Source organism: Passer domesticus, chromosome 9 (genome assembly GCF_036417665.1).
Source record: "Passer domesticus isolate bPasDom1 chromosome 9, bPasDom1.hap1, whole genome shotgun sequence".
Lineage (NCBI taxonomy): Eukaryota > Metazoa > Chordata > Aves > Passeriformes > Passeridae > Passer > Passer domesticus.
In genome coordinates this window covers 27,738,825-27,766,342 of record NC_087482.1, presented here as the reverse complement: position 1 = coordinate 27,766,342, position 27,518 = coordinate 27,738,825, and the positions used below count along the sequence as shown (strand labels likewise).

The 27,518-nt window shown below is 44.1% G+C and overlaps 1 protein-coding gene across 1 annotated transcript in view; it reads left to right on the top strand.

The window, feature by feature from the left end:
* ATG7 (autophagy related 7) overlaps positions 1-14,643 on the top strand; it is a 76,746-nt gene extending 62,103 nt beyond the window's left edge. The window contains exon 19 of the mRNA XM_064432221.1: positions 14,383-14,643. Within this exon, the coding sequence (XP_064288291.1) occupies positions 14,383-14,415 (33 nt within the window). The 3' untranslated portion in view covers positions 14,416-14,643. The remainder of the gene's footprint in view (positions 1-14,382) is intronic.
* Positions 14,644-27,518: the final 12,875 nt, after the last annotated feature.

Below are 27,518 nucleotides of genomic sequence, written 5' to 3'. Positions count from 1 at the left end.
CAAACTCCCAGCTTGTGTTAAAACTGATTTTATTTTATTTCAGTCTCCTTTTGAGCTCTGCTCCCCAGTGCTGTCAGCGTTCTGACACCTTCCTTCTGCAGGATGTTTCCATTCTGCAGTGATTTTAGAACCCAGGCAATAAATCTTTCATCTCAGTTTCCATGAAACACTTCCAATAAATCTCCTTTAACTCATTTTCTCAGAGAGTTGTCACCAATAATCAGACAACCTAAACATGTTTATCCTTCAGTCTCACTGCTGCATGATTTCATCCGTTTAGGTGCTGCCCTTTCTGGAGATGCTTCTCATTTCCCTTTTTTATGGATTGTAAATCAAAGTGACACCACCATTTTCTCAGAGTAACAAAAATTCCCTTTATTAATGTAATTGTGCCATGGTGAATAAGTCAAGGAACACAATTGTATCCCATGATCCTGCTGGTCTGGTGTCTTTTGAGCTCTGTTCCAAATATGAAGAAATGCAACACTTATCCCATTCCCTATTGTCTTTTAGTAACCCTTGACTCACTGCATAATTTTCCATAAGTTTTTATGGCACTTTTCATCTTTGCATGAACTTTTATAATTCTAATAACTTGTTACTTGTGCTGCCTTTTGAGTGATTTGTTGGGGTTTGACTCCTTTCTTTTGTTAGCAGCAGTGCCAGAATTTAAAAACCAGATTCCCCCCAATGAAATAGTGGCATGTGCCTGCCCAGCTTTGTACTTGGGCTCCATATGAATTTCATTTCTCCTTGGTGTGGGAAAAGTTCTAGTCTGGAGATAAATCCCTTTTTGATTGGCTGCTCTAAATAAAGCAAACAGCAATTGTCTCTAAACTAATGGCACTGATGTTATCACTTGCCCAGATTAGAACTTGGAGACGTTGATGGAGATAAATAATTTCTTTTATTGAACCTGATCTTTTAGGGTTTTTTGCTTGTGAAAAATAAATCCTCCTCAGTTCTTTAACGAGACATGAAGCCTAGCCATAGTTTTGTGTTCAGAAAGGATGAAGTTTAAAGCAAGTTTAAACTATTTATTAAACATATTTTTATATATTAATTAAGAATTTGGTAAAATAAATTGTGTCTGTATCACATGCAAGGCTTAAAATTCTCCAGAATGCAAAATCAACCTGAAGGTAAGAGTGGATATTTCCATACAAATATAAAAACTCCAGCAGAATCAGTCCACCTTTGGTCATCCCGTGCTGCCAATGAGACAGAGAGATCCAAACTAGTAAGATTTGTGTGCTAGTGTAATAGCACACCAATAATGTGTGTAATGTGCTAATTAGCACACAAATAATGTGTGTGACGTGCTGATATTAACTGTTTTGCTGGGTGAGGGACATGAACCCAGCTTTGTGGAGCAGGAAGAGCTTTTGGCTGGTTTGGAACACGGATTAAACACCTTGCTAGAATATTTTAGAAAGAATCCTGCTACCTGCTCCATCCTTTGAGCAATGAAGACAGCAGTTAGAATTCCTGTCCCAGTTTGATCTGTGGTCCTCAGTGGGCACTGCAGCTCAGTTTGGAGACATCTCCAACCATTCCTAAACTCAGAATCCCTCCAGCCATGGCTGGCAGTGCTGGGGATTGTTCTTTCCTTGCTCGTTTGGGAGCTCCTGGGCACAGCTGCCTCCTGTGTCACCAGCTGTGTGGCCAGCCTGCCTGAGGGATCTTAGATAGAAAAAAAAGGGCGGAAAAACAGCTTTGGAGAGCTGCTTGATCTGTGTGGAAAGAGGCAGTGCAGATGTGTTGTAATATCTTCCCCCTGAGCAGACATGACTAAACAGACTTTGTCTGCTCCCAACAATTAAGGAGTTTGCAGGGCCCCATGCAAGTTCCAGCTTGCTCCCAACTGGGAGAGGAGTTTTTCTGTGTGCACAGATGTTTCAGCTGTTCATGGTCTCTTCATTGTGGACTTTGCTCAAGAACTTTTAATTTTTCAAGCAGCACCTTAGTCTTCCATGCCCACCTCTGGATTTTTGGATTCCCTGGAAGCAGCACTTAGTACAGCCCAAAAGCAGGCCTTGCTTTATGGGAGAACAAAGTCAGAAAATCCCGTGCTGTTTGTTCATGGCCACAGCAGCTTTCTGTCATCATGACTCACAGCAAGACCCTGAGAAGCTCTGCTCAGGTTTTTATTTACTGTGAGACTCCCGAGTGTGAATGGAGCTCTGCAGTGACATTCCTGGGGTGCAGGCTGAGCCAGGGGCAGCTTTTGCACAATTAATAAGAGAAAGAGCAGGGAAATCACAATTAAAGCTCAGACAGAAATAAAGGAGGTTTTCCATGCTGGATGGGGTGATCACCTGGCTGCCCTGGCACTGTGGTTTGGAGGATCCTCCAGCTCTGAGGAGGGCTCACAGGCTGGACACATGTGGCATTCACATTCTCTGAAAATCCCTTCACCCAGGATTTTTCTCCTGGGAAGCTGAGAGGCCTCAGAGAAAAGGAAAACAATTCTTATCTCATTTGCTTCTCCTGTGCTGTGCTCATGTGGAATGTGTTTGGGGATTGTTTACCCACAGGTGATTGTTTCATTGGACTCTGCTGTGAGTTGTTTTCACTCTTTGACCAACTGGGGCCAAGCTGTGTCGGGACTCTGGAAAGAGTCAGGAGTTTTCATTATTATCTTTCTAGCATTCTGTAATTATCTTTTTAGCATTTCTGTATTCTTTAGTATAGTATTCTTTAATATAATACAGTATTATGAAGTAATAAATTAGCCTTCTGAGAACATGGAGTCAGATGCATCATTCCACAGGGGTCCCTGCAAATAAAATAGACACACACAGCGGGATTTTGAGAAGGGCTTTGTGCCCCCACATCCCTCATTCCTCTGGTAACTGGAGCAGTTTTCTGAAGCCAATCTGAAATCCTGACTGCTCTTCATCCCAGAAAATGAAGCATGCAGATGCAAACCTGAGCTAGGATGGTTAAAGGCTGGGTGGTTTTTGGTGTTGCTGGTTAATGTTGTGGAACTTTTGTTGTTGTTGGGATTTTAGTGGGGCTGCACAAAGGGATACAGAAGTTTCCATGAGCAGTTCCTTCCTTACATCACCAGCCTCACTCTGAACAATATTGGAGTATCAGATCAGTGGGAAATGAATACATCACAATAAGACAGCTTCATTTAGTCCTTCAGGAACCTTTTGAACTAGAAAACAGCTCCCTGACTTTCAAAACAAGAATTACAAAGCATGGGTTTGTACTAATTATAGATTATTTATTTATTGAAATATTTAGAGAGCATTTGGTTAAATATTTAAATTTGCTGTGTAGGTTTTTCAGCTGGAGCTTCACTGCAGTGCTTGCTGAGCAGCACATGAAAAACAATTGCCACCCCTCTTTCCTATAGCAATCCCCTCTGACACCAGGAAATAAGCTTTAAAATAAAAAAGATCCACTTAAGATACTAAACCCACTGGAGGATTAAGTTGTTCATGACAAATACGACTGATTCATCTGAGTAACATCATAATGGCAGCGTAGCTTAACTTGTTTAATAACCTGAGTTATTACATTGATAGTTTGTCTTAGAGAAGGAAGAAATTGCTTTATAAAAGGAGTTATTCCTGTAGGTGAATTATATGTGAGCAGGAAGATTCTTAAAGCTTGCTTTGTCTTAAGGAGTGCACTGATAGAGATGTGATTTGTCAAAATCACCTCTGTAAACAAGTTTATTCTCTCCATTACAACTGTGTGTGTCTGGAATAATTTATCAGGGTTGCCTGTGCTAGGTGTTGGTCACTACAAACTTTTGTCTGTGGAAGAAACAGCTCATGACTTTAAAGATGAAGGCAAACTTTGCTTCATCTTCACAATGCAAGTAAACTATATTAAATGTTGTGCAGAGGGGCAGAGAAGAATGTCTCAGATTTAGCTCATTAGAAAATATCTTCTGCTACTCATAATAAAAAATGAAATGGGGGAAAGCAGCCATCCCTGATGTGGAGGAAATCAAAACCTCAGGTTTTAGTTGCAATATAAAAAATTTATATAGTTTGAGAACAAAAAACTTGAGTAGAATAATGATGCTTTTATTTATCACGCCAGAAGAGAAATATCAGAGGTACATAATAGCTCTTGAATAAATTTTGTGCTAAATAGTAGCACTTGAAAGGTTAATGCAGGAGAGGGGTCTGAAAATACAAAATTCACCTTTCTGAGGTCCCAGTGAGGATGTTTGGGTGGAATCCTGCTCCTGGGAAAACTGTACTCTGTGTTACATGTCCTTGATGGGGTTGTTTGGGCTGGGGTTTGGGTTTTTTTGAAGTCTCTGCATTACACAACTGTTGAATGCAGCACTGGCATTTTGCAAGAACGTTCCATTGAGCCAGGAAAAGGGATGTGGAGATTTGTGTGGAATCAGGGTGGGAATGAGATGGTTCTGAAGCTGAAATTGGGATCACTGGCAGTGCCCAAGGCCAGGCTGGTCTGGGCTTGGAGCAGCCTGGGACAGTGGAAGGGGATGGCAGGGATGGCGCTGGATGGGCCTTGAGATCCCTTCTCAATCCAAAGCATTCTGGGATCCTGTGATTCCAGAAGTGTAATATGATTTTAAATGAATATAAACCTGGTTTTGGGGGAGAAGGGGAAAATATATATATGTACATTTATATATATATATATATATATGTATGTATGTATGTATAATTTATACAATATAAAATAGAAATATATAATAATTACAATAATGTGATTAAAATATATGTATATATGTTGTATGATATATACTATCTATTTTATATAATATATATTTTCTATTTTATATATATTTTTTTTTTTTAATTTTTTTTTTTCACCTGTAAAGGTGTTACTCCTGGCATATTTTATTCTCTAAGAGCGGCTGGAGCCTGCTCCTCCTGGCAGCAACTGGAGCTGGAATGGCAGTTCTGGGCTGGGTGCTCTGGGATGTGTCCTGCTGAATGCTGATGCAGCCTGGAATCACATGGCATGAGAGGGAGGGAATTCCAGCAAGAGAGGGGTAGCCCGGAGGGCTCTGCACTGTCTGACCATTTTCTGCTTGAATTCAAACTCTTAATTGTTCAAAATTATTCAAAACAACCTCATAAGTGTATCCAGATCTTTCTTTGCAGGGGGAGAAGAGGTGAAGTGACAAAAATGAGATATTTAGGGTAATGTAGTTTTAATGCCATGAAGAAGTGAAGCTTGTTCTCATAGTACAGGGGATCTGTTGTTTGGTTTAGGATGAATTTTATGGCCAATCCATTGAACATCCCAGTTCTGTGTTCCTATCCTGAATCCACTCTCACTCCATTTGCTGCCTGCCAGATTTTAAAGTGATCCCTCTCAGCTGGGCTCTGTGACCCCAGAAGCTCCTGGAGCTGCAGCCACACAGCAGGCCAGAAGATCAGAGCTCCCCAGCTGGGGGGACAGGCAGCTCAGAGCCACATCGAGCTCATTGCCTTGCCAGCAGCTGGAGCACATCTGGGACAGCCCCAGAGCCCCTGGGCCTGCTCCATGGGGCTGCAGCTGGGCTTTGCTAAGCCTGGCTGAATCAGCCTGGAGTAACAGGGTTGGTTGGGAGCTGGATCACTGCAGGGGCTGTGTTTGTCCCTCTGAGGAGGAGCAGCACAATGGGTTTGGTTTGGGGTCACTGAAGTGCCCTCAGACACTCCAAATGGTTGGGGTGGTGATGGGCTCTTCCAGCAGCTTTGGGAGGAGGTTCAGCCTCCATCAGGAGCTTGGGAGAAGCTTGCTGTGGTCCTGGGGATGAAAAACCAACAGCAGAGCAAGTGGGCACCCACTTTGTTACAGCAGGTCCAGAGAAAAATTCAAATTAAACAAGGTTTGATAGCTAGGACACAACTACTGCAGACAATCCGTTAGTCCAGCAGATGTTGAAATTCTGTGGTCAGAAAATCAAAAGCAATTCTGGAAGGGCTTGCAGAATCCAGATCCCTGCAAGAGCCTCCAGGCCCAAAATCTCTGCACAGTCACATCAAAACTCTTGTTTGTTCCATTCCTGTATTGACTGAAGTGTCACAGGAATAAATCTCACAGTTGGACCCAGGTTTTCAGCAGAATCTGGGCTGGATATATGGTTTTAAATCAGTACATGAGGTTTTGAGTGAAGTTGAGGCTGCCTCTGTTGTTTATTGATAATTTATTGTTGGTTTATTGTTAATTTATTGATAATTTATTGGTAATTTATTACATGGGCCAAACAAATGTTTCCAGAGCAGGCAAGGTGCTTGCAGAGGTCTCTCATTGCTGAGGCACCTTCTGCTTTTTCAGGTTTTTCTGTCCATTTGTAACAAAACCAAACCAGAAACCTGATCTGCCTGTTCTATTTCTAGAACATCATTACCTTACCTTTAATTACTGATTTTTTTTATTCCTCTTTGTGCTTTTCTACCAGCACTTGCAATTTTCTGGGTAATATTTATTTTCATAAGGCTGATGGGAAAAGTGAGGGGATTGATCAGGAGGGAAACTGGCACGTAAGATTTTGAAACAAATGGATTTATCTCCCCTAAGTTTCTGAATTATACAACATGAAATAAATCTGACAATCCAGTATCCTCTGAGCATTTAACACTGCAAACTGTGTTCTTTTATTCCCTCAATTCATATTTTCAGAAATTATTTTCAGTACTAACTGTATGAAGAGCATTTCTGCTGTAAAAGAGGAGGGAGGAGTAAGTTTTCCCTACCTTCTTGCTGCCTCCTCCACAAGATAGAAATGTTGTGTACACACCACATGGATCTCCATGGAAGCAATGATGAGATTAGTGAGGTCACTGGGTAAATCCAAGTTTTCATGAATTCATATTTTGATTGCATTTCAAGTTTTCTGTTACTCGTGTGTTACAGGCTGTGCATGAGGGGGAGGCTGGTGATACTAAAGCTGTGCACAAAATTCACATGTGTGACATAACTGCACGTGGGACATGTGCTCATTTTTCCTGCCAAATGTTCTTTTCTGATAATGGGAATTGAGCTGAAAAGGATCCCTGTTGTTGGGTTTGGAATTATTTACATAAATAATGGAATATTATACATGAATAATGTGTATTTTGCTTGTGTTTGCCAGCTACACTTTTTGAGGATGGAGTGTGGTTGGTCAAACTTGAAATGCTGAAAATTGACTCAGTCTGGGTTAGACGACCTTCCAATAATGCTTTTTATTAGTATGGGAATCTCTGTCTCATCTGAAAATGATCTGTGCTCTCCAATCAGTCACTAAATCCTCGAGGATTTCTGTTCATTTTTTCCCCTTGTAGAATTTGGGAGTTTTTTGCAAAGAAGAGCAAGATTTGCCCAGTTCTCAGGGGCAGTGTCCCTTCATGATCTGATTTACAAATGTCAGTCCAAGTTCCTTCTCCCACCCCAAATCCTAATTCCATGGGGGCTGCTGGGCTGGTTCCTCCCCAGTGTGCCCTGCCTGGGCAGCCACTGGGGATTCCTGGCAATAAATGAGAATTACCTGCTTTGAGTGAGCTGAACCCCAGAATTCAGCATCTTGAAGCTGTTGGGAAGATGGGTGAGTGTGCAGGACTTGCCAGGAGGGTGTTGTTCTGTCAGGGGCTCTGGAGAAGCATTGTGAGGATGACGATGGTGAGGATGGTGATGATGATGGTAATGATAAAAGACATATTTATGGATTTGTGCTAGCTGTGGGCTAATTTAACCAAGATGATCCTTGCTTCAAGAAATGATTTAATCTCATGTGATGTAAAAACACTGGAGCAGGGTTCTTGGAGAGGCTGGGAAATCTCAGAATTGTTTAAAACTCAAAATTGGACAGACCATTCTGGAATTTGGGGTGGTTCTGTGACAGGAGCTGAGCACCATGAGGCTGTGGGCCCTGCTTTGGGTGATGGGTGGACAAAATTATTTCCAGAGGTGTCCTGGAGCTCAGGGATTCTGTGCCCCTTGGAGCACTGAGTGTCCCCTAAGTCCCATCTTGTATAATCTCTTCATTATTTCTGGATTGTTCATTCCTGCAGTTCAGTTGTGGAGTTAATCTGCTGCTCATTTTTAATCAATAACTACCAAATGTTTGATTTTTATGACCTGGAATCTCATTTAGAGGCCTCTGACAGCAGTTCTGCGTCACCTGGGAGTTAAAAAGGCGCAGTGGGACATGGCAAATTCTGGATTTACAGCAAATTCAAATGTAGGTGTAGAAATTCAGGTGTAGAAATGGTTTCATTATTCTGAGATCCATTTCTGTATCCAATCCACATTTCCTGTACAAGCCTTGAAAGGAAATTTGCCTTTATATCTGTATTATCCATTTTTGAAGGACTTATAATTATGATGAATATAAGCATACAGTTTTATTTTAATGTCAAACCTGGGCACATCAAAGGGGGAAGGTGATGGAAGAATTCAAACATCCACTATTAAATACTACAATGTTCTATTTTCATTTCAGTCAAAGGCTTTCTATCAGCTTTAATCACTCCTATGACAGAATTTCCATTAATTGTGGCTTCCTTCAAGCACACATTCTCCTTGGACAGCTGCCTCTTGGTGGTAGTAAAATGAAGCTGGAAATCCCACCCAAAGCAGAATAATGGCATCATCAAACGTGCTTGGGGGGGTGTTTATTTATTTTATATTTATTTTATTTATTTTCCCACTTGTTTGCAGTTTTTAAGAAAATCTCCTCTTAGAGACTTTGCAGCAGCTCCAGGGCTGTGCCCTGCAAAATGCCCTTTTCAGCTCAGAGAGGAGAGAAAGGGGCTTGGTGTTTGCTGCTGCTGTGCTTTGGGACTTTTCTTCCCTCATAAAACAAGGAACAATGGGAGGAAATCTGTCTGGGGCATTTTTATACCAGAAAAACCCCCGTGTGCATTTTTGTTTGTTTCTCTTTTTTTTGTATTGTTTCGTTAATTGTTAGTCACGACCAAAAAAAATCCTTTTTGTGAAGTTTTCATGTCCTTTTCTATGAATACCTGGGAAAACTGCTCTAAACCCAGGAGGGACTGATTGGTGCTTGGTGCTACTGCTTGTATGTCTGCTTGGGACTGGAGATATTAAAAAGACTTTCAAGCTAAAGGTTTATTTGTTAATAAATATTTTCTGTGCTGTTTACTTGCCTTTTTCTGTTTTGTTCTTAAAAACAGCTTTTAAAGCCCTTCAGGTACCAATTCTACAAGATACTTAGGGTTTAATGTCCCTTCCAACCCAAACCATTCTGTGCTTTTAAGTGTTGTACATGTATTTTAAAAAATTTATACAAGAGGAACTTGTAGAAGAGCTGCTGTTTGCCGAGATTAAAATGAGAATCTCCATCACCCTGACTTTGCAAGCTGTGGCTGTGGGCTGAAAATACAGAATTTTGGAAATGCTGGAATGGCAAAACAAGCAGCAGTCAGGGCCACCAGCACTGAAAAAAAAAAAAAAAAAACAAAAAACAAAGGTACAAGGTTGATAGACTTGATTTTATTGCAAGGTAGTGAAGGGAAGTCTGGGGGGCAGAGACAGAAAGAGAGAATTTGTGGGGGTACAAGAGATGCCAGGGATTTGTCAGCCAGCTGGGATAGGGCCACTGTGTGCAGGGATCTGGAGAAATTATCCACCCTTTGCTGCACCTGCTGCTTAAATAAAGCAGCTTGAAGAAGGAAGTTTTTATAAGCCTTGGATTTGAATTTTTTTAGGTGAATTTCTGTGTGTTTAAGTTTGGAATTGATGTGTCAGCAGAAGGATGACATATCTGATAGGTAAATATTCAGATTTTGGTCTGTAGCTGAATTAGAGGAAGTGAGAAGGTAATTGTGACAAAATATTTGGGGGAATGACTGTGGGATGAGGTCTTGCACTGGGAGTAGAAGTGGATGCTTGCTGGATTCTGCAGCTGCAGGCAACCAGAGAAGTCATAAAGAGGGGAAATAATAAAGAGTGGCTGGGTGAGCAGCAGTTCTGGAGCTGTGGTTGTGGAAGCTCAGTTTGCAGGTACCAGGTGTTCCTGTGCTAGGGAGGAAATGCAAGACTCAGTTCCATTGGATTTGTTGAAAGTGGAAATGCAAGACTCAGTTCCATTGGATTTATTGAAAGTGGAAATGCAAGACTCAGTTCCACTGGATTTATTGCAAGTGCAGTCTGGAAAATCAGTCTGTGGAAAATCAATCAGTGGGAATTTGTGGGTTCCCACCCACCACAGCCTTCCTATTATTTATTATTATATATATTCCTATTAGTTATTATTATTTATGTATATTCTTGGATCTTGGACAGCGAGGAGTGCCCTGAGCAGGCTGAGCAAAGCAAAATCTCTCCTTAATGCTCCCTCTTGGGGGTTCACCTGGGGCTTCTTTCCTCTGGGGATGGGGAGGGAATTGTTGAGTGTGGAAAACTCAGAGTGTGCTGGGCTTGAGGGAGATGAGGAAGGGCTCACTGTGCAGAGGGAGAGATGAAAGGGGATGCTGAACTTTGTAATTCCCCCTCAGTGTGTCTGCACAGGTCGGAGCTTGCAGGAGTTCCATAAATTTCAGGCTGTAGTTTGGGGCTGTTCCTGAAGGAGGGAATGGAGGGAATGCTGATGCCAGGGATGGAGCAGGTCCCACAGGGGTGCTGCAGCCTGGCCAGGTCAGCTCAGCACATTCAGCCACACATCCACACTCACAGGGGTCTTGAGCCAGATATCCACACTGCAAAGTGATTCGGGCTGCCCGGAATCCTGATGTTCCTCTCTGGGGTAAACACAGAGCTGGAACATGCTGTAACCTCATCTCTATCAAAAACTCACATTTTATTGCTGGAAAATAGCAAAAAGTTGCTTGAATGTGTTTTCTCTTCATTAAAAATCCTGATTGTTTCTAAATCATAGAGTGAGATTTGATGACTACTCAGTGAAGCCCTGTTCTCATGTGATCCTCAGCTGTGCTCTTTCACTGATGACACATTTCATTTTCGGCCTTTAGAATTTTACTCTGTACTCCCTGGCATATGTGAAGCATTCATTACACAGCAAACCCTGTGGTTTGCATAAAAAAATCTCCTCCAGGTCCTCCTGAGCAGCGTGTTTTGGTCCATGTGTCTGTAAATTAACCTCAGTTGTGTGTAGAAAACAACTCATGTGGGGCTGGCTTGGTTGGTTGGCAGTTTGGAGGCAAGAAACTTCTCAGAATCCCCTCAAGGTACATTTCTATTCTTGCAAGTTTATTTAGAAGATAAACAATCATTATCTGGTTGAATCACAGATGTTAATTGGAAGATGCAAAGCCTGGCTGGGTGAGCACCAGTTTTGGAGCTGTTGTTGTGGAAATTCAGTTTGCAGGTGTTCCTGTGCTAGGGAGGAGATGCAAAACTCCCAATTCCATTGGATTTACTGAAAGTGCAGTCTGGGAAATCAATCTGTGGGAATTTGTGGCTTTCCCCCCACCTTATTCTTCCTTTTATTGCTGACAATAATAGTGGGACTTGCAAGTGTGGGAATCCTTCCTTTCTCCTGAATAGCCATCATTTGCATGTGAAATTTAAGGAGCTTGAATGGAAGAGCAGGTATTGGAAGGAGCAGGTGCATTCAGATAATCTGCCCAGGTTGTGCAGGCTGGGGTGGGGCTGGCAGCTGCTTCATTTTCTCCTCATTCTCTGACTTCTCCTCTCTTTGCCTGGAGCTGTGTTTGGGTTTGCCTCACCCAGGTGTGCTGCGGGACAGAGGAGATGTGAAAAAATCCAAATTCACTGCTTGGTTTGGAAACCAGACTCTCTTGACAGTCATTTCACACACTGTCTTTCTTGGCTTTCTGTGTTTTATTTCCTCTCTTGAAAGGTTCACTCTTTTGAAGTCATCCCCAGAGTTTGCACAGCCATCATCTATTAAAGTTTACACATCATTTTTGAAAACATCTATTGCTCTTAGTCAGGAGCCTGTGATAATTTACCTGTCATTATTTCACACAACTTCCTTTGCGCAATCCCATGGAGCTTGTTTTCTTGAAGTCAATTTGCAATTGTTAACTTCTGTATTGAATTTTTCTCTTTTGTTTTGGGTTTTCCTCTTCCCTCTGCGTATACTTTGTTAAGATACCTCTACTTTGTTCTTTCTAAACCCTGGTAAATGGGACACAAAATGCTGTGCTGGGATTTTGGAAGTGTCCAAGGCCAAGCTGCATTGGGGTTGGAGCAATTTGGGGTAGTGGAAGGAGTCCCTGCCCATGGAATAAAATCAGCTTTAAGTCCCATTCAACCCAAGCCATTCTGTGGTTTAATGGTTCTGAGATTGCATGAAGTGTAAACTAGCTTATAAAACTCTGTTCTCCTGGAGGGAAAATACTTTTTAAATCATTTTTAAATCATCCTCCTCAACCCAGGAGTGTTGGTTAAATACCTGGGAACCTCATTTTCAGCGTTTTTGTGAATATTTTTTGTTCAAAGCCTCCTTTTTGTTCAGAGCCCCCTAGAAAAGAGCTGAGTTTTGGACAGGAGAGATTTTCCTTGTCAGGGCTGCAGTCTGTGGGCTTTGTTTTCAGACTGGGGGGACTGTCTGAGCTTGGGATTTCTGCTTTTCTCTGCCTTGAATCATACCCTAAACTCTATTTAAAGATTTTGGGTTTTGTATTTATTTTCCACATCCTTGACCCTGACTGGCGAGCTGGACATTTGTGTTTGCCTTGGCACACTCTGAGCTGCTCATCTAGGGCAGGATGAAAACTCTTTTTTTTTTCCTTTTGTAAACAAACTGTTCCTCAGGATTTTCCATAAGGATTTACACCACCATTTTGTGCCTCTTCTAGGAACAGAGAAAACCTTGCCATTCAGAGTTTTCCTTTTACACAGCAGACAAATGTTTGATTTTATGTCTTTCCCCAGGTTGGATTGGAAGAGCTTTTTTCAGAACGTTTTTAAATTCCAGAAGCAGTCCATTTTTTTCCCTCTGAGGGTTTATTAAAGCTATAGGTCAATAGGCATTGTTGCCTGTCTAGAAAAGGGGTTATTTGTATTTTTTATTTGTCTACCCACTGCAGTGAGAACAGTGCCCCATTGTCCCAGGCACTGGGTGCATGTAAAATACTGCTTTGTGCCCTGAAGAATTTACAGCCTAAAGAGCTGCTCATGCTCTGCTGCCAGGGGGGTGGATATATTTTAGTGGCCAGGATGTAAAATGAGAGAATAACTCAGCTGGCCACTTGATGCCAGCACACAAGTTGTGTTTTGGAAGAGAGGAACTGAGTTTTATTTCCCCTGGGACACAGAAATGCTGCTGCTCCTTTGGCCAGGGATTTCTGGGGCGTGTGCTCTGGAAAAATGGCATTTTTGTGCTTCTCCTCCAGACCACTTGTCATGTGTCATCTGCAGCACTCCACAAGTGTTGCAGATAATTTGGCAGGTTTGAAATGCTCCAGTCACAAATGCAGTTTCATGTATCATAAACCTGGTGTTGCTGGTATTAAATCCAGCTGGAGGCTCAGTGCCCGTGTTAGTCCTGAGCTTAAACCCTGCCAGGTACAAAGAGGGGCTTTGCCATGAGCTAAACCTCTGAAATATCAGAAAAAAAAAAAAAGTGGTTTAGGAGCATCCCTGTTTCTCAGGAAGGAAAAGCTTGGAGGATGTAATGAGAATATTTTCTCCCCCCAGATAGCTCTGCAATCCCTGGTGTGAATTTCCACCTCTGCACCTCAGCATGGTCACAAGGACACCTGGATATTCTGGGGAAATACTCATTTTTCCCCCACTCCAAAACCATTTACTGGCCAAGGGCAAGTCAGAAAGTAAAAGTACAATGGTGTTACACAGCAGGAAAAAATGCTGTAGTTTAATTCTTTCTTAAGCAGTAGAAAGGTACAAATTCCCACATAACTTCTTGTCCTTAAGGTGCTGTTTATGAGATCTAATATCTAGGTGTCAAATGACCAATTAATTCTTCATCAATGTCTAGAATTTCTCTGCAGTGTTTAGTAAAATAAGCTGTTCATTAGAAGTGATTACTCACGTGAAGTGTGTGCCAGTGAATCAGCAAACCAACCCAAAATGGCTGGGGCTTGATCTGAGCCTCACTGTAAATGATAATAAATAGCAAATAGCCACATTTATCTATTATCTATAAATGACAATATATAGCAAATAACCAAATTGATTTCTTTTCTGTAAATGATAATAAATACCAAATAACCAAATTGATTTCTTTTCTGTAAATGATAATAAATACCAATTAGCCAAAGTGACAAACCCCAAAAAGTAGATGTTAAAAATACCCCCAAAATGACAAATAATTATTGGTGTGTGGTTGTTAACAGGAGTGAAAAATACTGACTTTTCTGTAATGCTCCATTGGTGCTAGTCAGCAGTTCATAAAATGCTATTTATTATTGCTTTTAAACAGCAATGTGAATTTTTTAGAGTGTTTTAAGAGCATATTTCAACTGCACAAGCTAAAATTCCTTTTTTTTGTTGCAGATCTGGGACATGAGTGATGATGAAACAGTTTGAAATCAGGTGCTGAGGAGGAGGAGGATGCTCTGGAGTGCAGCCCTGCCTTTTATCTCTGCTTTGAGGAGTTAATGATTGCTTACCCCTCCTGACTGCTGGAAAGACAAACAAACAGAACCCACGTTTTGCCATGAATAACTTCTCTGGAAAAGCAGTCTCTCATGGACAGAACTCACCATGTTTTCATTTTATTGTGTAAATAACTGCAGCAATGTGTTTGTCTTTAAACCTGGTCTGTCTTTTTTTTTTGTGGGTTTTTTTTCTTTTTTTTAAGCTTCTAAATATGGCTTACATATAAAAAATGCTGCTTGAGTAACTCTGGGTGGTTTGTTTGGGCCAGGTTTTATTTTGCTTCTCAGTGGCTATGTCCAAGCAGCATTTCTGAATGGCTTTTTTCATCTCTCTCAGATTTGGGGCACTTCAGGTGGAATTTGTGAAGGTTGAGCACTTTCTGCTCTTGGGAGTTAAATTTAATGTTTAAAGGTGGGGAGGAGTGGGGAAGGAGCTGAACCTTCTACCACAGGAATTATTTGCAAACGCGAATTTCAGGTGCAGTTGTTCTGGATGTGTTCTGGAGTTGTTATTCCCTGTGAAGATCCCATCTTTTCATGCTATGGAAACAAAGTGCTTTGACTGATTTTTGCCCAGGAAAGACCAAAATGCATTTATATCATGATTAGGCTCCCCTGAAGCTCAGAGAAGGTTCTGTTCTGTGGTAAAAAATCACTTTAGGAGGTGGTGGGTCATTGAGTCAGTCAAAACCTGCAGGGAAATGCTTCAGTGAAATGAGAAATTTGTTCCCTGACTTTGCTGTTCTTGGGTGTGGTCATGCAGAACCTTGCAGGTGTTCAAAAAGAGGAATTCTCTTTTCCTTTTTGGTTCATTGAATTTTTTCAAGTGGTTTAATAAGCAAAAACAGAAGTTTGAAAATCCTTGAGTTTTAAAAAAATAGCTTGAGAAGATGGAGTTTTAAAATCTCAGAGTACATTTTACTGCAAAATTGAATCTATTGGTCTTAACTTGGAACAGGTTTTAGAAGGAAATTTGAAATCCCTTTCATAGCTTTATATTGTGGGGTTTATGAGTTAACTCACTTAGAAAAAATGCAAATCACTTTATCTGCCAAGCAGCCTCTATTTCCCAGGTATATTATGAAAATTAGTTGGTCAATCCAATTATTTTAGCTCCTTCCTTAACATAAGCTCTGAGGATTTTTTTGGTAGAAAATTTCCCAGCTTCTCTCTCATCAGAACAAGTTCAGTCAGGTCAAAATATGCAACTCCCATCTTCTGATCAGAAATGATTTATTGAAACCTGCTGAGGTTTGCACCAAGTGTCTAAAATAGCCATTATTGTCTAAAATAGCCATTATTGTCTAAAATAGCTATTATTTCTATTTATTTATTATCATAGTCATTGTATTTACATCATTTATTACCTAGGGGAATGTCTAGTTTAGGTAACTGAAGTGTAATATAAAAATATATATGAATGCAATATATTTTGAAAATCAGAGCTGGATATCAGAGCAAGTCATCTCTTGGTGGTCAGGCACTGAAGACTGAGACTGAAACCCTGAAATCTGCATTTTTAAAGCAGTTTAAATACATCATGGCTTTGCTGGCATGTTTTTAACCATGCCATAGTCCAGCTGGAGCCACGAGTTGGTGCCAAGATAGTTTAAAGGGAATAATCTGCTTTTTTTATCTTTGGGAGCTGCTGACCGTGGAGTGTAAATGGCTCTGCAGTTTGGGGTTATCTAAGACTTGAAAGCTGCACATCTTTCTGAGCCTGGTAAACATTAATAATTGTTTTGAGTGCCTGAAACTCTGCCTGGGAGGTGTCTGTGCAGGGCAGGGAGGGTTCAGGCTCAGGGTGAGTGCCATGTGTCCTTCCCTCTGTCACTGCAGGCCCACCAGGCTGGGCTCTTTCCTGGCCTGCTGCTCCCCTCATGTCCCTGATGTGCAGAAACTCTTAAGTCTGGCTTGGAATGTCTTTCCTTGTCTGACTGAAATGTTGGTTTTGTTCTCCTTGTGGCCCAGAATTGTGCTTGTTCCAGCAGAGCTGCTGGAATTGTTTCCTCCTTGGGAGGGAAGGAAGGAGAGAAGCTTCCATGTCTGTGCTCTGGAAGCATTTGAGCTCTGGGTTTTGGTGTCCTGTCTTCCTTTCTTTTCTTTTCTTTTCTTTTCTTTTCTTTTCTTTTCTTTTCTTTTCTTTTCTTTTCTTTTCTTTTCTTTTCTTTTCTTTTCTTTTCTTTTCTTTTCTTTTCTTTTCTTTTCTTTTCTTTTCTTTTCTTTTCTTTTCTTTTCTTTTCTTTTCTTTTCTTTTTTCTTTTTTCTTCTTTTTTCTTTTCTTTCCTTCTCTCCCCACATCCCCACTGCTGCAGGCTCCCTGCAGCAGGGCTCTCAGTGACTCCCACCTTCATTCCCATTCCCAGTTCACCTCCATTCCCAGTTCACCTCCATTCCCAGTTCACCTCCATTCCCAGTCCATCCTCATTCCCAGTTCATCTCCACTCCCAGGGGCAGACTTCCCCCACATTAGCAGGGAGGGATTCTCTAAAGCAGGCTGTTGGAAATTGCTGCTTTTACTGAATTTCTGGGCATTTACTGAGTGAATCCATTCCAATGAATGAATGAATGTACATTCAAATACTAATGGCAGAAAAATACATTTATTTGCTGCCTTGTATGCACTTATACAGGATTTCTGCCCAGAGCCCAGCTCCAGTGCTTGCTGTTTACTGGGACAAGCTAAACTTTCCTTTCTTCATGGAGGAGCTGGGATTTTAATGTTATTGGTGCTGCCAGGAGCTCCTCCACCATGGCACCAGAGAAAAGTACTGAATTTTCTCCATTGGTGCCAATCAACAGTTCATAAAATGCTGTTGGTGATTCCTTTTAGACAGTAAATATGAACAATTAGCAGTGAATAACCTGAACTTCACTGGGGAGCCCAGCCAGGGCTGTCCAGGTGTGAACCAAACCTGTTGGGAAGAGGGGATGAGCAGCCTCAGAAGATCCTGCTCTCATTTCATTATCTGATAGGAATACACTGGCATTTTATGGCAGCCTGCAGTGTGACACCCCTGTGCCTCATCTGGGGACATTTCATTCTGTTGGAAGGTCTCAGTGGAGAGCTCTGGCACCACTTCTGTACTTGAGCATTAAAGAAACTGATGGAATGAATGGCAGCTTCTGTTGTGATTCCCCACTTGTGCCAGCTGGAATTTTGCTTCTCCACCACCCCTGCAGTGTGTCCTGCTGGCTGGGGTTTAGAATTTGGGAACCACATCCATCACAGTGAGGAGTGTGAGATTCTGTGGGAGTTCCCTTCCCTGGAGCCCTGCTCCTGGGGGATGGATTTCCCTCAGGGACACCTGGCACTGTCCTGGTGCCATCACAGCCGTGGCCAGAGCCCTTCCCAGAGTGGCTGCTCTGAGCCTGGAGCCTTCAGCTCTGGGATATTTGCCCAAAAGTGCAAATCACACCGAGATGCAGGGAGGAGGGTCCATGTGGCCCAGACAGGCTGGTGGAGAAGGACCCACAGGAGCTCCATTCCCAGGATGGCTCCAGGACCAAGGACATTCTGCCTCAGCAGAAGGCAGCAGCACTGGAGGTGTTTTGGCACAACAAAGGAAACTGCAGTGACTGTTCCAGGCCTTCAAATCATGGAGTTTGATCTTGGAAAAATGCTTTCCCTTCCCTGTGTCCTCAGAGAAGCCCAGTGAGATAAAGTTCCCATTTTGTCACCTTTGATGTTCTTACCCCATTTCTGCATGTCCCTGTCCATGGCAGAGGGTGGCACTAGATCCTCTCAAAGGTCCTTTCCAACCCCTTGACATTAAATTATTCTAGTCTTGTTTCTTTGTAGAAATTCTGGCTCACCTTAAACAGATGCCACAGAAGTATTTGCAAAATTGAGTGACTCTGCCATCTATAAGCAATTTATTTTAGTTTTTCACTTGTGCTCTTCTTTAGAAAACTCACTGGGATGGGGTTTATTTCTGAGCTTTGCTCTGTGGAACCATTTGCTAACACTTGTTTCTCCCTCTTAGTGAACCAGTTCTTCCTGAATATCTGTTAACTTGCCTGACTGGGGTTGGTGATGGAATCAGAGAAGCATTTTGTTGGAAAAGACCCTTCAGATCATCAAATCCAAGGGTTCCTGCAGCCCTTCCCCTGCTCTGGGGCTGTGCTGGGCCATGAAGAACTCGCCCAGCTCCCAATTTCCCTTTGAGTTTTTCCCCTTTTCCAGCCACACCATAAAAGCAGTGTGATTCTGAGATGGGTTTTGGGAACAGACTTTGCTGTGCAGGATTCTCCCCGAGGCCAGGGATGGGTGAGGTCACTGCTGCTGCTCAAGGACACTGCCTCTCACACAGTCCATGAGTTTATTTTTATATAGCTCCTCTTCAAAGAAGAACCAAATTTTAAGAGTTCCAGGCGAGTCCCAGCTCTCGATTCTTGTGGGAATAGGAAGGATTGCTCACATCCTTGCAGAAGAAAATCCATTTCAGGCTGGCACAGCCCCAGCCTGTCTGCTCCTTCCACGTGCTCCAGGCCACTCAGCTGTCCCTGGCTCAGGGATTGCTGCTCTGGGACTTTGCATTCAGGGTGCACACAGGGAAAGAGAGCAGGAGCAGCTCAGTGGTGGGACTTTACTGCCAGATTTTGAATTTCTTCTTGAAATAACAATGCAAGGCTTTCCTTAGAAACAAGTAAGCATTTATACTCCAAAGAGAGCCATTAAAGAAGAATTTGCAACATGGGAAATTTTAGCTGACTTCATAAGAAACAGAGCCTGGAAGATGTCTCCAGCCTGTTACCATTTGGCTTCCTTAATTCCTATTTTTCTTTTCTTTTATTTCATTTTCAGTGCAGCTGATGTGCTCGTGCATATCCTGCCAGAATGAGACTTTCCTTCCAGAGGCTGTTGTGCACCTTTGCTCTTGCAGAGCACCTGGATTAACTGTTTTCAAAGGCTCAAATACTACACTAGGAGGACTTTGGACTGTGCCAGGGTGTAAATTCCCAACCCATGGAAACCCTGCCTTCCTGCCCCATTTCCAGCTCTCCTTCCCTTGCAGCTGCCTTCTCCAGAGCCCAAAAACACCACTCAGGCCATGCTTTAGGTTTGAAATCCATCTGGAGCTGCCCTCTCTGTTGCCTCTTCATCTTTCCAGGACAATCATTTCTGGAAAGTTCATTGTCTTACCTGTGCAGCACTTGGCAGGTTTGGAAGTAAAAATACCCTCACAGTTTATTGAGTTTTTTCCACACATTGTACTTTTATTGGTAATTTGTCAATAACCTCTCTGGGCTTTATTCTCAGTTCTCCTGGGTCAGAACTGTTGTTTTGTTGCCATGCTGAGGGCTTACTAACCAGGCTGTGGCTCGTGCTCCCCTTTTTCTTCAGGCAATGCTCATCCTTCCACCAGCCCGGCTTGGAAAGGAATGCCTGGAATGAGTCACTTGGGGATTATTTTAACCAGGCTGAAGCTCCTCCCAGAAGAATTAGCAGCTGTAAACTGGAGTGGCAGTGCTGTGCTCAAGCACCCTCAGTATTCCATGACTTACGGCAGCGGTTTTCTCACCTCATTTCCCAGCCCGGGTGATCTCACCCCAGGATGAGGGTGCAGGTGTCTGCTCCAGCTGTATTTAAGTTCAAGCTCTAATTGCAGCCTCACTAATTACATTATCAGCCTGTTGTGACTCAAGTGCAGTGGGATTATTTGGGATAGATTTTCAGAACCCACCAGTTATTTGTCAGAATTTAACCAGCACAGGTTCCTTCTGCTTAATCAAGCCAGGGCCCCCTTGCCATTGGAGCTCCTTGGGTTTAGGGGAAAAAGGACAATCAGGAGTTCTAAAAACAGCCTGGGCTGTGTTTCCTGGCTGGCAGGAGCACCAATCCCTCCATCCATCTCCCTAAATGCCTGTTTCCTCCTGCTCCTGCCTGGATGTTTGTGTAGCACATTGATAGGAAGCACAATGGGCTTTGTCTCTGCAGTGAAGGTCACATGCACACGTGCCTTTCATTTTCAATGCAAAAATGTCAAATGGCTTCTTGACAAAATATTGTAGAGAGCTAACAGGAAAGGACAGGAGCAGCTGTACAGTGCTGTGCTGCTCCAAATCAAAGAGTTTTCAAACATGATTCCTTGTAATTTCCCTCCTCTCCCATCCAGTTACTTTCTGTTCTGACATTCCTTGGCTGTGCATTGCTGCTTCAGTAGTCTGAGCATGCAAAAGCTCAGGCTCGTGTGGAACTCCAGCCTTGGCACTGGGACTCCTGACTTGTGCAAGATCCCAGCAGGATGATTCATGGTTTGATTTGTTAGTGAAATCCTGTTCTGCACTGGGAAGCAGGAGAGGGAAGACTTTACACTGGACAGCTGTAGGGTTTTGCCTTCATTTCTCTTTTGGTCCAGTGGTCTTTGTGGTCTTCTGATGGTCTTGGCTCCTCTCAGAAGCTGCACTGGTGCATCCTGCAGGCTCAAGGCATTGAAATGCAGGCTGGAGGCTCCTTGCTGCCATGGTTTTGCTTCCCAGAGGAAACCAGTGCAGGCTAAAGCTACCTGGAGCAGAGCTGCTGGGATTGCTTCCTCACTGGGAAAAGCAGGGAAGGAGGGAAGTCTCCATGTCTGTGAGGGTATTTGAGCTCTGGGGTTTGATGGCTTTTGGTGTCCTTTCTTTCCTCTTTCTGTTTCTTTTCCTTTCCCTCTCTCCCCACATCCCAAGTGCTGCAGGCTCTCTGCAGAGGGGTCTCAGTGACTCCCACCTTCATTCCCATTCCCATCTTCATCTCCATTCCCAGTTCATTCCCAGACCATCTCCACTCCCAGTTCACCTTCATTTCCAGTCCATCTCCATTCCCAGTCCATCTCCATTCCCATTCCATCTCCACTCCCAGTCCATCTCCACTTCCCCCGCATTAGCAGGGAGGGATTCTCTAAAGCAGGCACGATTTTCCTTGAGGTTTTTGCTTTGTCTGGGAGTGTTTTTATTTTCATTTTGTGCTTCCAGTTCTGACTTTTATCCAGCAATTCCGTAGGTGTTGCCACTTCCTCAGGAACCTGTGACTCAGGCCACGTTTAAATGCCATGACATCACCAGCATCCCCCTTGGAAGTGCTGCTTTCCTAAACAGGGCTCCAGCCTTTGCTTTTAATGCTCCCAGCTCTGCTGTGGGGCTTTTTGTGCCTGAGGGGGGAGGGATGAGGGGGTTTCACTCCTGGAGGCTGCCCTGCCATTCCCAGGACACACATTTTAGCTTTTCAGTTGCTGGAATTGCCAGTGTGACTTCAAATGGGAGATCCAGATTTATGCACCAGCTGCTCCTGAACGGCACCGTCGCAGCCTGGCCTTTGTGGAGGCTCTGCTGCTCAGGACTGGGCAGAATTCCCTGCAGGCCTGGAGGAGGGAGCAGGGCAGGGCAGGGCCTGAGCCTGGTTTGCTGGTGTTCTTCTGGGGGCACTGCAAACAAGAGGGGTCATTGTCACTCTTGTGCCACCGCTGGCAGTGAGGTGGCTGTGGCAGCCCCGAGCCCCTGCAGGGACAGCAGGGATCCTGCCCGGGACAGCCCGGGGGGCTCGGGACAGCTCCGGCACTGCAGGGTGTCCCCAAGGCTCTGCAGGTTGTCCCCAAGGCTCTGGGGGCACTGGGGGGTGGGGACAGCAGTACAGCTGTTTGCTGCCTGGCAGCAGCCTTGGCCACCAGGTCACTGCCACTGTCACTGTCACTGTCACTGTCACTGTCACTGTCACTGTCAGTCACTGTCACTGTCAGTGTCACTGTCAGTCACTGTCACAGTCACTGTCACTATCACTCACTGTCAGTGTCAGTGTCACTGTGTCGCTGTCACTGTCACTCTCACTGTCACTGTCACTGTCAGTCACAGTCAGTGTCATTGTGTCACTGTGTCACTGTCACTGTAAGTCACTGTCACTGTCACTGTCACTGTCACTGTCACTGTCACTCACTGTCAGTGTCACTGTCACTGTGTCACTCTCACTGTCACTGTCACTGTGTCACAGTCACTGTGTCAGTGTCAGTGTCACTGTGTCACTGTCACTGTCACTGTCATTGTCACTGAGTCACTGTCAGTGTCACTGTGTCAGTGTCACTGTGTCAGTGTCACTATCAGTCACTCTCACTGTCACTCTCACCGTCTCTGTCCTACCTGGCAGCCGTGGGGAGGCAGCAGGGGTGGTGGCCGTGGCAGGAATGTGTCACACTCTCCAGCTGCCCTGGGCTGGCTGTGCCAGGGCTCAGCCCTGTGTCTGGGAGCAGCCTTGGGCCTGGCAGGGCTCTGCAGCCCAGGGCTCTGCCCGGGGTCCCACTGGGCAGGCAGGGCCTCTGTGCTGGCACTGAAAGCAAAGCTCAGAGGGGTCAGGGCTGCTCTGGGTCATGGGCTTGCTGCCAGTCATGCCAAACTCCGGCACTATTATGAAGTAAAGTTATTTTTCAGATGACACATTAGGCCAAAATTCTTCTAAAAAGCTTCTGTATCTCTTCTGCACCTCTATACTTTTTCCGATTTTTTTTTTAGTTCATCTTAGTTTCCTAAAGTTGCTGTTGAGTTCCCCTTGGGTCCTTCATTTTCTAAATTACCTTATAAAGTACTTTTAACAAAAAGCTCTCACTCAAGTCCCACTCAGTGGACAGATCCTATTGCTGTATCCCAGTGATTTCTCATTTTTGGCACCAAGCTGGGGACCCTGGGATGCAGGTGGTGTGAATGTGATAACATCACCACTATTTGGCTACACAAAGGCAATTTTCCTCTAATTCAAACCGTTGCTGTTGCATGTCTCCTGCATGCATTTAGGCACTCTTTCTGATTTTTCCTTGGGCAGTAGCTGGGATGACAGAGCTGTAAACTCTGCCCTATGAACTCAGTCGAGTTTAACAACACTGCAAACTTAAGCCAGGGGTTTTTTAGCCCTGATTTGCAAGGCAGGGATGGAGCAGGTCACAGCTTTGCCCTGTGGCTGGACAGATCCTGGTTTCATTCCCAGCCATGATGGGATCCGTTCATTTCTTTTCCTGTGGATAGGATTTGGAAATGTCATTAAGAGATTCAGTGAGATAACTTCAAGATAGAAATTCCTAAAAGTCCTGTGGGAGCAGAGCATAACAAAATACCTGTAGATGTGAGATACTGGAGAAGAATGGGACTGAAATGTCACTGGGCTGTCAGGGGGGCTGACACTCAGGACATGGGGACGTGCAGCACAGCACGATTCAGAGTGTGACCAAAGCACTGCTCCTAAATTATTCTGTTGCTTCAGCTGTAGGTGATTTCAGACGTTTCCTAAGCCAAGGTGTCACAGTTTGGAGTTCAATGTCATGAATTCCTGGGCTTTTTGGAAACACTGCTGTTTTAATCACTTTGTCCTCTCTGTGGCTGCCACGGGAGGGTGCAGGAGCAGAGCCCCTGGGCTGCTCCAGAGGAGACTGCAGGAGGGCTTGGCAGGGCAGCAGCAGCTCACTGGGGGCAGCTGGGCAGGAGTAAACAGTGCAGGTTCTGGGGGTGATGCTGCTCTGCCTCCCTCTCACACTGCTGCTGCCCTGCAGCTGGATTTGCACAGCTGCTCCAGGAGTTACTGGAATTCCTTGGCCTCAGTTTTGGATGCCCAGCTTGGGATGCTCTTTGATGGTGTTTTAAACTGGTTTTCAGAGTTCTGAGAGAAGTCTGATGTCAAATGTAAAGACAATCTTACCCTAAGCATGTATTTTTAAAAGTTATGTGTGTGAAAGAGGAATAAATAAATCTGCTCCTACCTTCTGGCTGCTCTCTGTTCAGTTTGGCTCTTTGCAGGTGTGTCTGGGCAATGCCCAGGATGGGCCCTGGGCTTGGTGGAACAAATCAGCTGAAGTGGAGAAGAGTCCCCAAAGAGCTTTGCTGTTCTCGTGGAACACAAACATCAGGAAGGGAAATGTCATTTGAATGCTCTTGACTAAAGGGAATTTCTGTTTTTGAGGGTGGTGTTTGTCCCCACCTCAGTGCCCAGAGCTTGGCTCTGTCCCAGTGATCCCAGAGGGACTGGGATCCACACTCAGCAGGAACTGGGGCCAAGGAGCTCAGCAGCCCAGGCTGAGAGGGGCAGGGAGTGGTGGCTGAGCCCTCCCAGGCTGTCCAAGCTCTGTCCCCAGGAACCAAAGCTTTGGATTCCTCTGGTGTGCCTTGACATTGCTAATGGAACAGAACTGAGAAGCAAGTAAGAATTGGGCTTAAGTTTTTTAAAATAATAGTTCTTAATTAACAAGCATTTCTTCATCCTGATCATACATTATAAATATACTCCAGAGGAGAGGAAAAAAGGGGGGTTTGTTCACTTCCTGAGTGAACTCAGCACAAAGTGTAAATAAGTTGCCATGACCTGTAATTTGTTGGGCTCTGCAGTGGTGTCACTGATATTTCTGTGTTTTACAAACCTTTCCCAGTGTTGTCATTGGCTCTTTTCCCCAGTTAAACTTTTCACTAAAAAAAAAAAAAGTACAAAACTTCCATTATGAGAGAAGAGCAAATGAACTGAGAAATCCTTGGAAAGCCTCACCCACTGCCCCAGATCTCTGCTGCAGTGAAGCTCCAGCAGTTCTTTTGCCCTTCCACATTCATGTTTTCCTTCCCTGCCTTGTTCCAGCCCCAGGTGGGAGCTATGAAGGAGCAGGAGGAGAGGAACCTGGAGGAGAGGCAGGAAGAGCAGCTGGCTGGAGCCCAGTTTGGAGCTTTCCCAGCTCAGGTATTGTCACTGGCTTGGGGAGCTCCAGTCCACCCCCCTGGCTGCTGACAGCCTTGGCAGATCCCTCTGTGTGCCCAGGGTTTGTCCCTGGGGAGCTCTCCTGAGGCTCAGCATCCTTTTTTTTTTCTTTCTTTTGGGGTTTCCAGGTTTTGTGGAGCTGTGGCTCCAAAGGGTCCCAGCAGCTCTCAGTTCCTCTGGGGCAGAAATGATGTCTCTCTCTTGTCACCCAGCTGCTCAGGAAGGGCAGGAATGTTGTTCTGAATTTGTACCTCCAGAGCAATTAAAGCAACAGATTTGCTTGGGCAGAGTCCCCACCCCAAGCTGAATAAATAAACACAAATCTGGAGGGTTCATTTGTGATTTTGTAGCTCAGTGAGCAGCCCCTGGGCCCCCAAACCCCATCCTGGGTGGGAGCTCTTGCACTGTTTGGGTTTGAGGTTGGACTGGAGCTGGTTCCCACTTTGGGGATGCAGAGCTCAGCAGTGGAGGTTTCCTGAGGGGAGAATCTTTGCTTTTCACCAGCCTGGGTAAATTGCAGCTTTCTCAACTCTCAAAATGTTGCTGCTCTCCCAGCGCTGGGGTTTTGTTGTTTTGTGCTCCTCCAATTCCCAAGGATCTGTTTTCTTTTTTCTTTAATTTCAAAACGAACCCATCTGTTTTGTGGCAGTGTCAAAAAGACTTGAAAATGTGAAGCAAAATGCCTCAAGGACAGAATTAACTCCAAATGTCATCATTCAGAATAACCTGATTTTCATTTCACTCCTGAAAAATGGGAGTGAAATATTTTCTGAGTGTCGGGAGTGCACAACACAGTTGTGAGATATCCTTTGGAATTGATCACATGAGTGATAACCCAAATAACTGATGGCAGGAAAGCTCTGCAGGCACTGCAGCACTTTGATGCTGCTCTGTTTGCTGTCCCTGGGTCTGTGCAGGGCAAACAGCCACACAGCAGTGGGGATTTGTGCCAGCAATAGAAAAGCAATGCTCTGCGTCTGTTCTTTACCATTAGAGAGGCAGAAAACCAGTTTTTGGATGGCTGGGGAATTGTGTGGAGAAGTCTCAAAAGTCCAGAGTGATGTGTGAGCTAATTTAGCTGTGCTGGTAAAATGGATAATTCTCTTAGGGAAATCCGTGTGATTTGTTTGGGGATGTGTCCCAAAGGGCAGAATGGAGATGGATCTGCCAGCTAAAAGCAGCAACCTTTGCCTCTAAGCAGAGAATATTTCCTGCCTCCACTCTGTCTTTAATGATCTCTGATGGGTGGATCTGCACTGAGTTTGGTCCTCAGCCTTTGCCCCAGTGTTTTCACATTTCCTGTGAGAATTGGTGGGACCAAAACTGCATCCAGAGCTCAGCTGCCACAGGGCAGAGCAGGAGGAGAATCCCACACTCCCCTTCCTGCACTTCCAGGCAGAAATTGTTTATTTGTTGGATTAATCACTCAGAGGTACCGACGTGTCAGCAAAGTCATGATTTGATTTACTGCTGCTGATTTTGCATCATCCTGAAAGGTCAGAGCTTGACTCACAGCCTGCATTTGTAAGCCTGGCAGCAACCAAAGCATTATTTTCTGTTGTGAGCACATTTTTAAAACAAGTTCTGGGGTTGTTTTAAATGATGGCTTTGCAATTCTTGGGTTTTTTCTCCATTTTCCCACCTGAAAACTCCACGTTTGAGTTAATGACATTAATTACTTTGCCCAGACCAGGGAGCTGGAGGCTGAATTCGATGTCAGAGGAGGGGAGCACAACAAAGAACTCTGAAACAGGACAATTTATGCAACATCTTTAAAAGCTGAAGTGTATTTTACCTTTCTATGGCTGGTGATTCTGAGCCCTGTTCAGCCAGTCACATCTTGATCACCACAAAGAAAATGCCTGGAGTGCTTTGAGATGTTGTTTTCCTCTGGACACTTTCCTGATCTATCTTGGGGCTTTCTCACAGCAAAAGGTGAATTGTGTACCTGTGTGTTAATGTGCTGAGTTCTAGGGGAAAAATGAGAATATTGCTTACATTTAACAACCAGCTCTGCTGGTCATTGCTGTTACTCTATTAATGGGACTTGCAGGTTAATAAATGACCTCTTTTAATCTTGATTTTCCAATTCCTGAGGGAGGTGTGAGAGCCACTGGGAAGGAGACACCAGTGACAAAAGGTTGGTATTGAAGTGAAAAACTTCACAGCAGAGGGTGACTTTTTATTTTTAGCAGCTCTGATTTGGGGTGTGTTTCCTGAGCAGGTGTGTTTGTGTCAGGGCATGGAACAGGACAGGGCCAGGAACTCCTCAGAGCCTGCGAGGATAAAAATTGCATCAATGTCACTCCAGGTATGTCAGGGAAATCAAGAGAAAA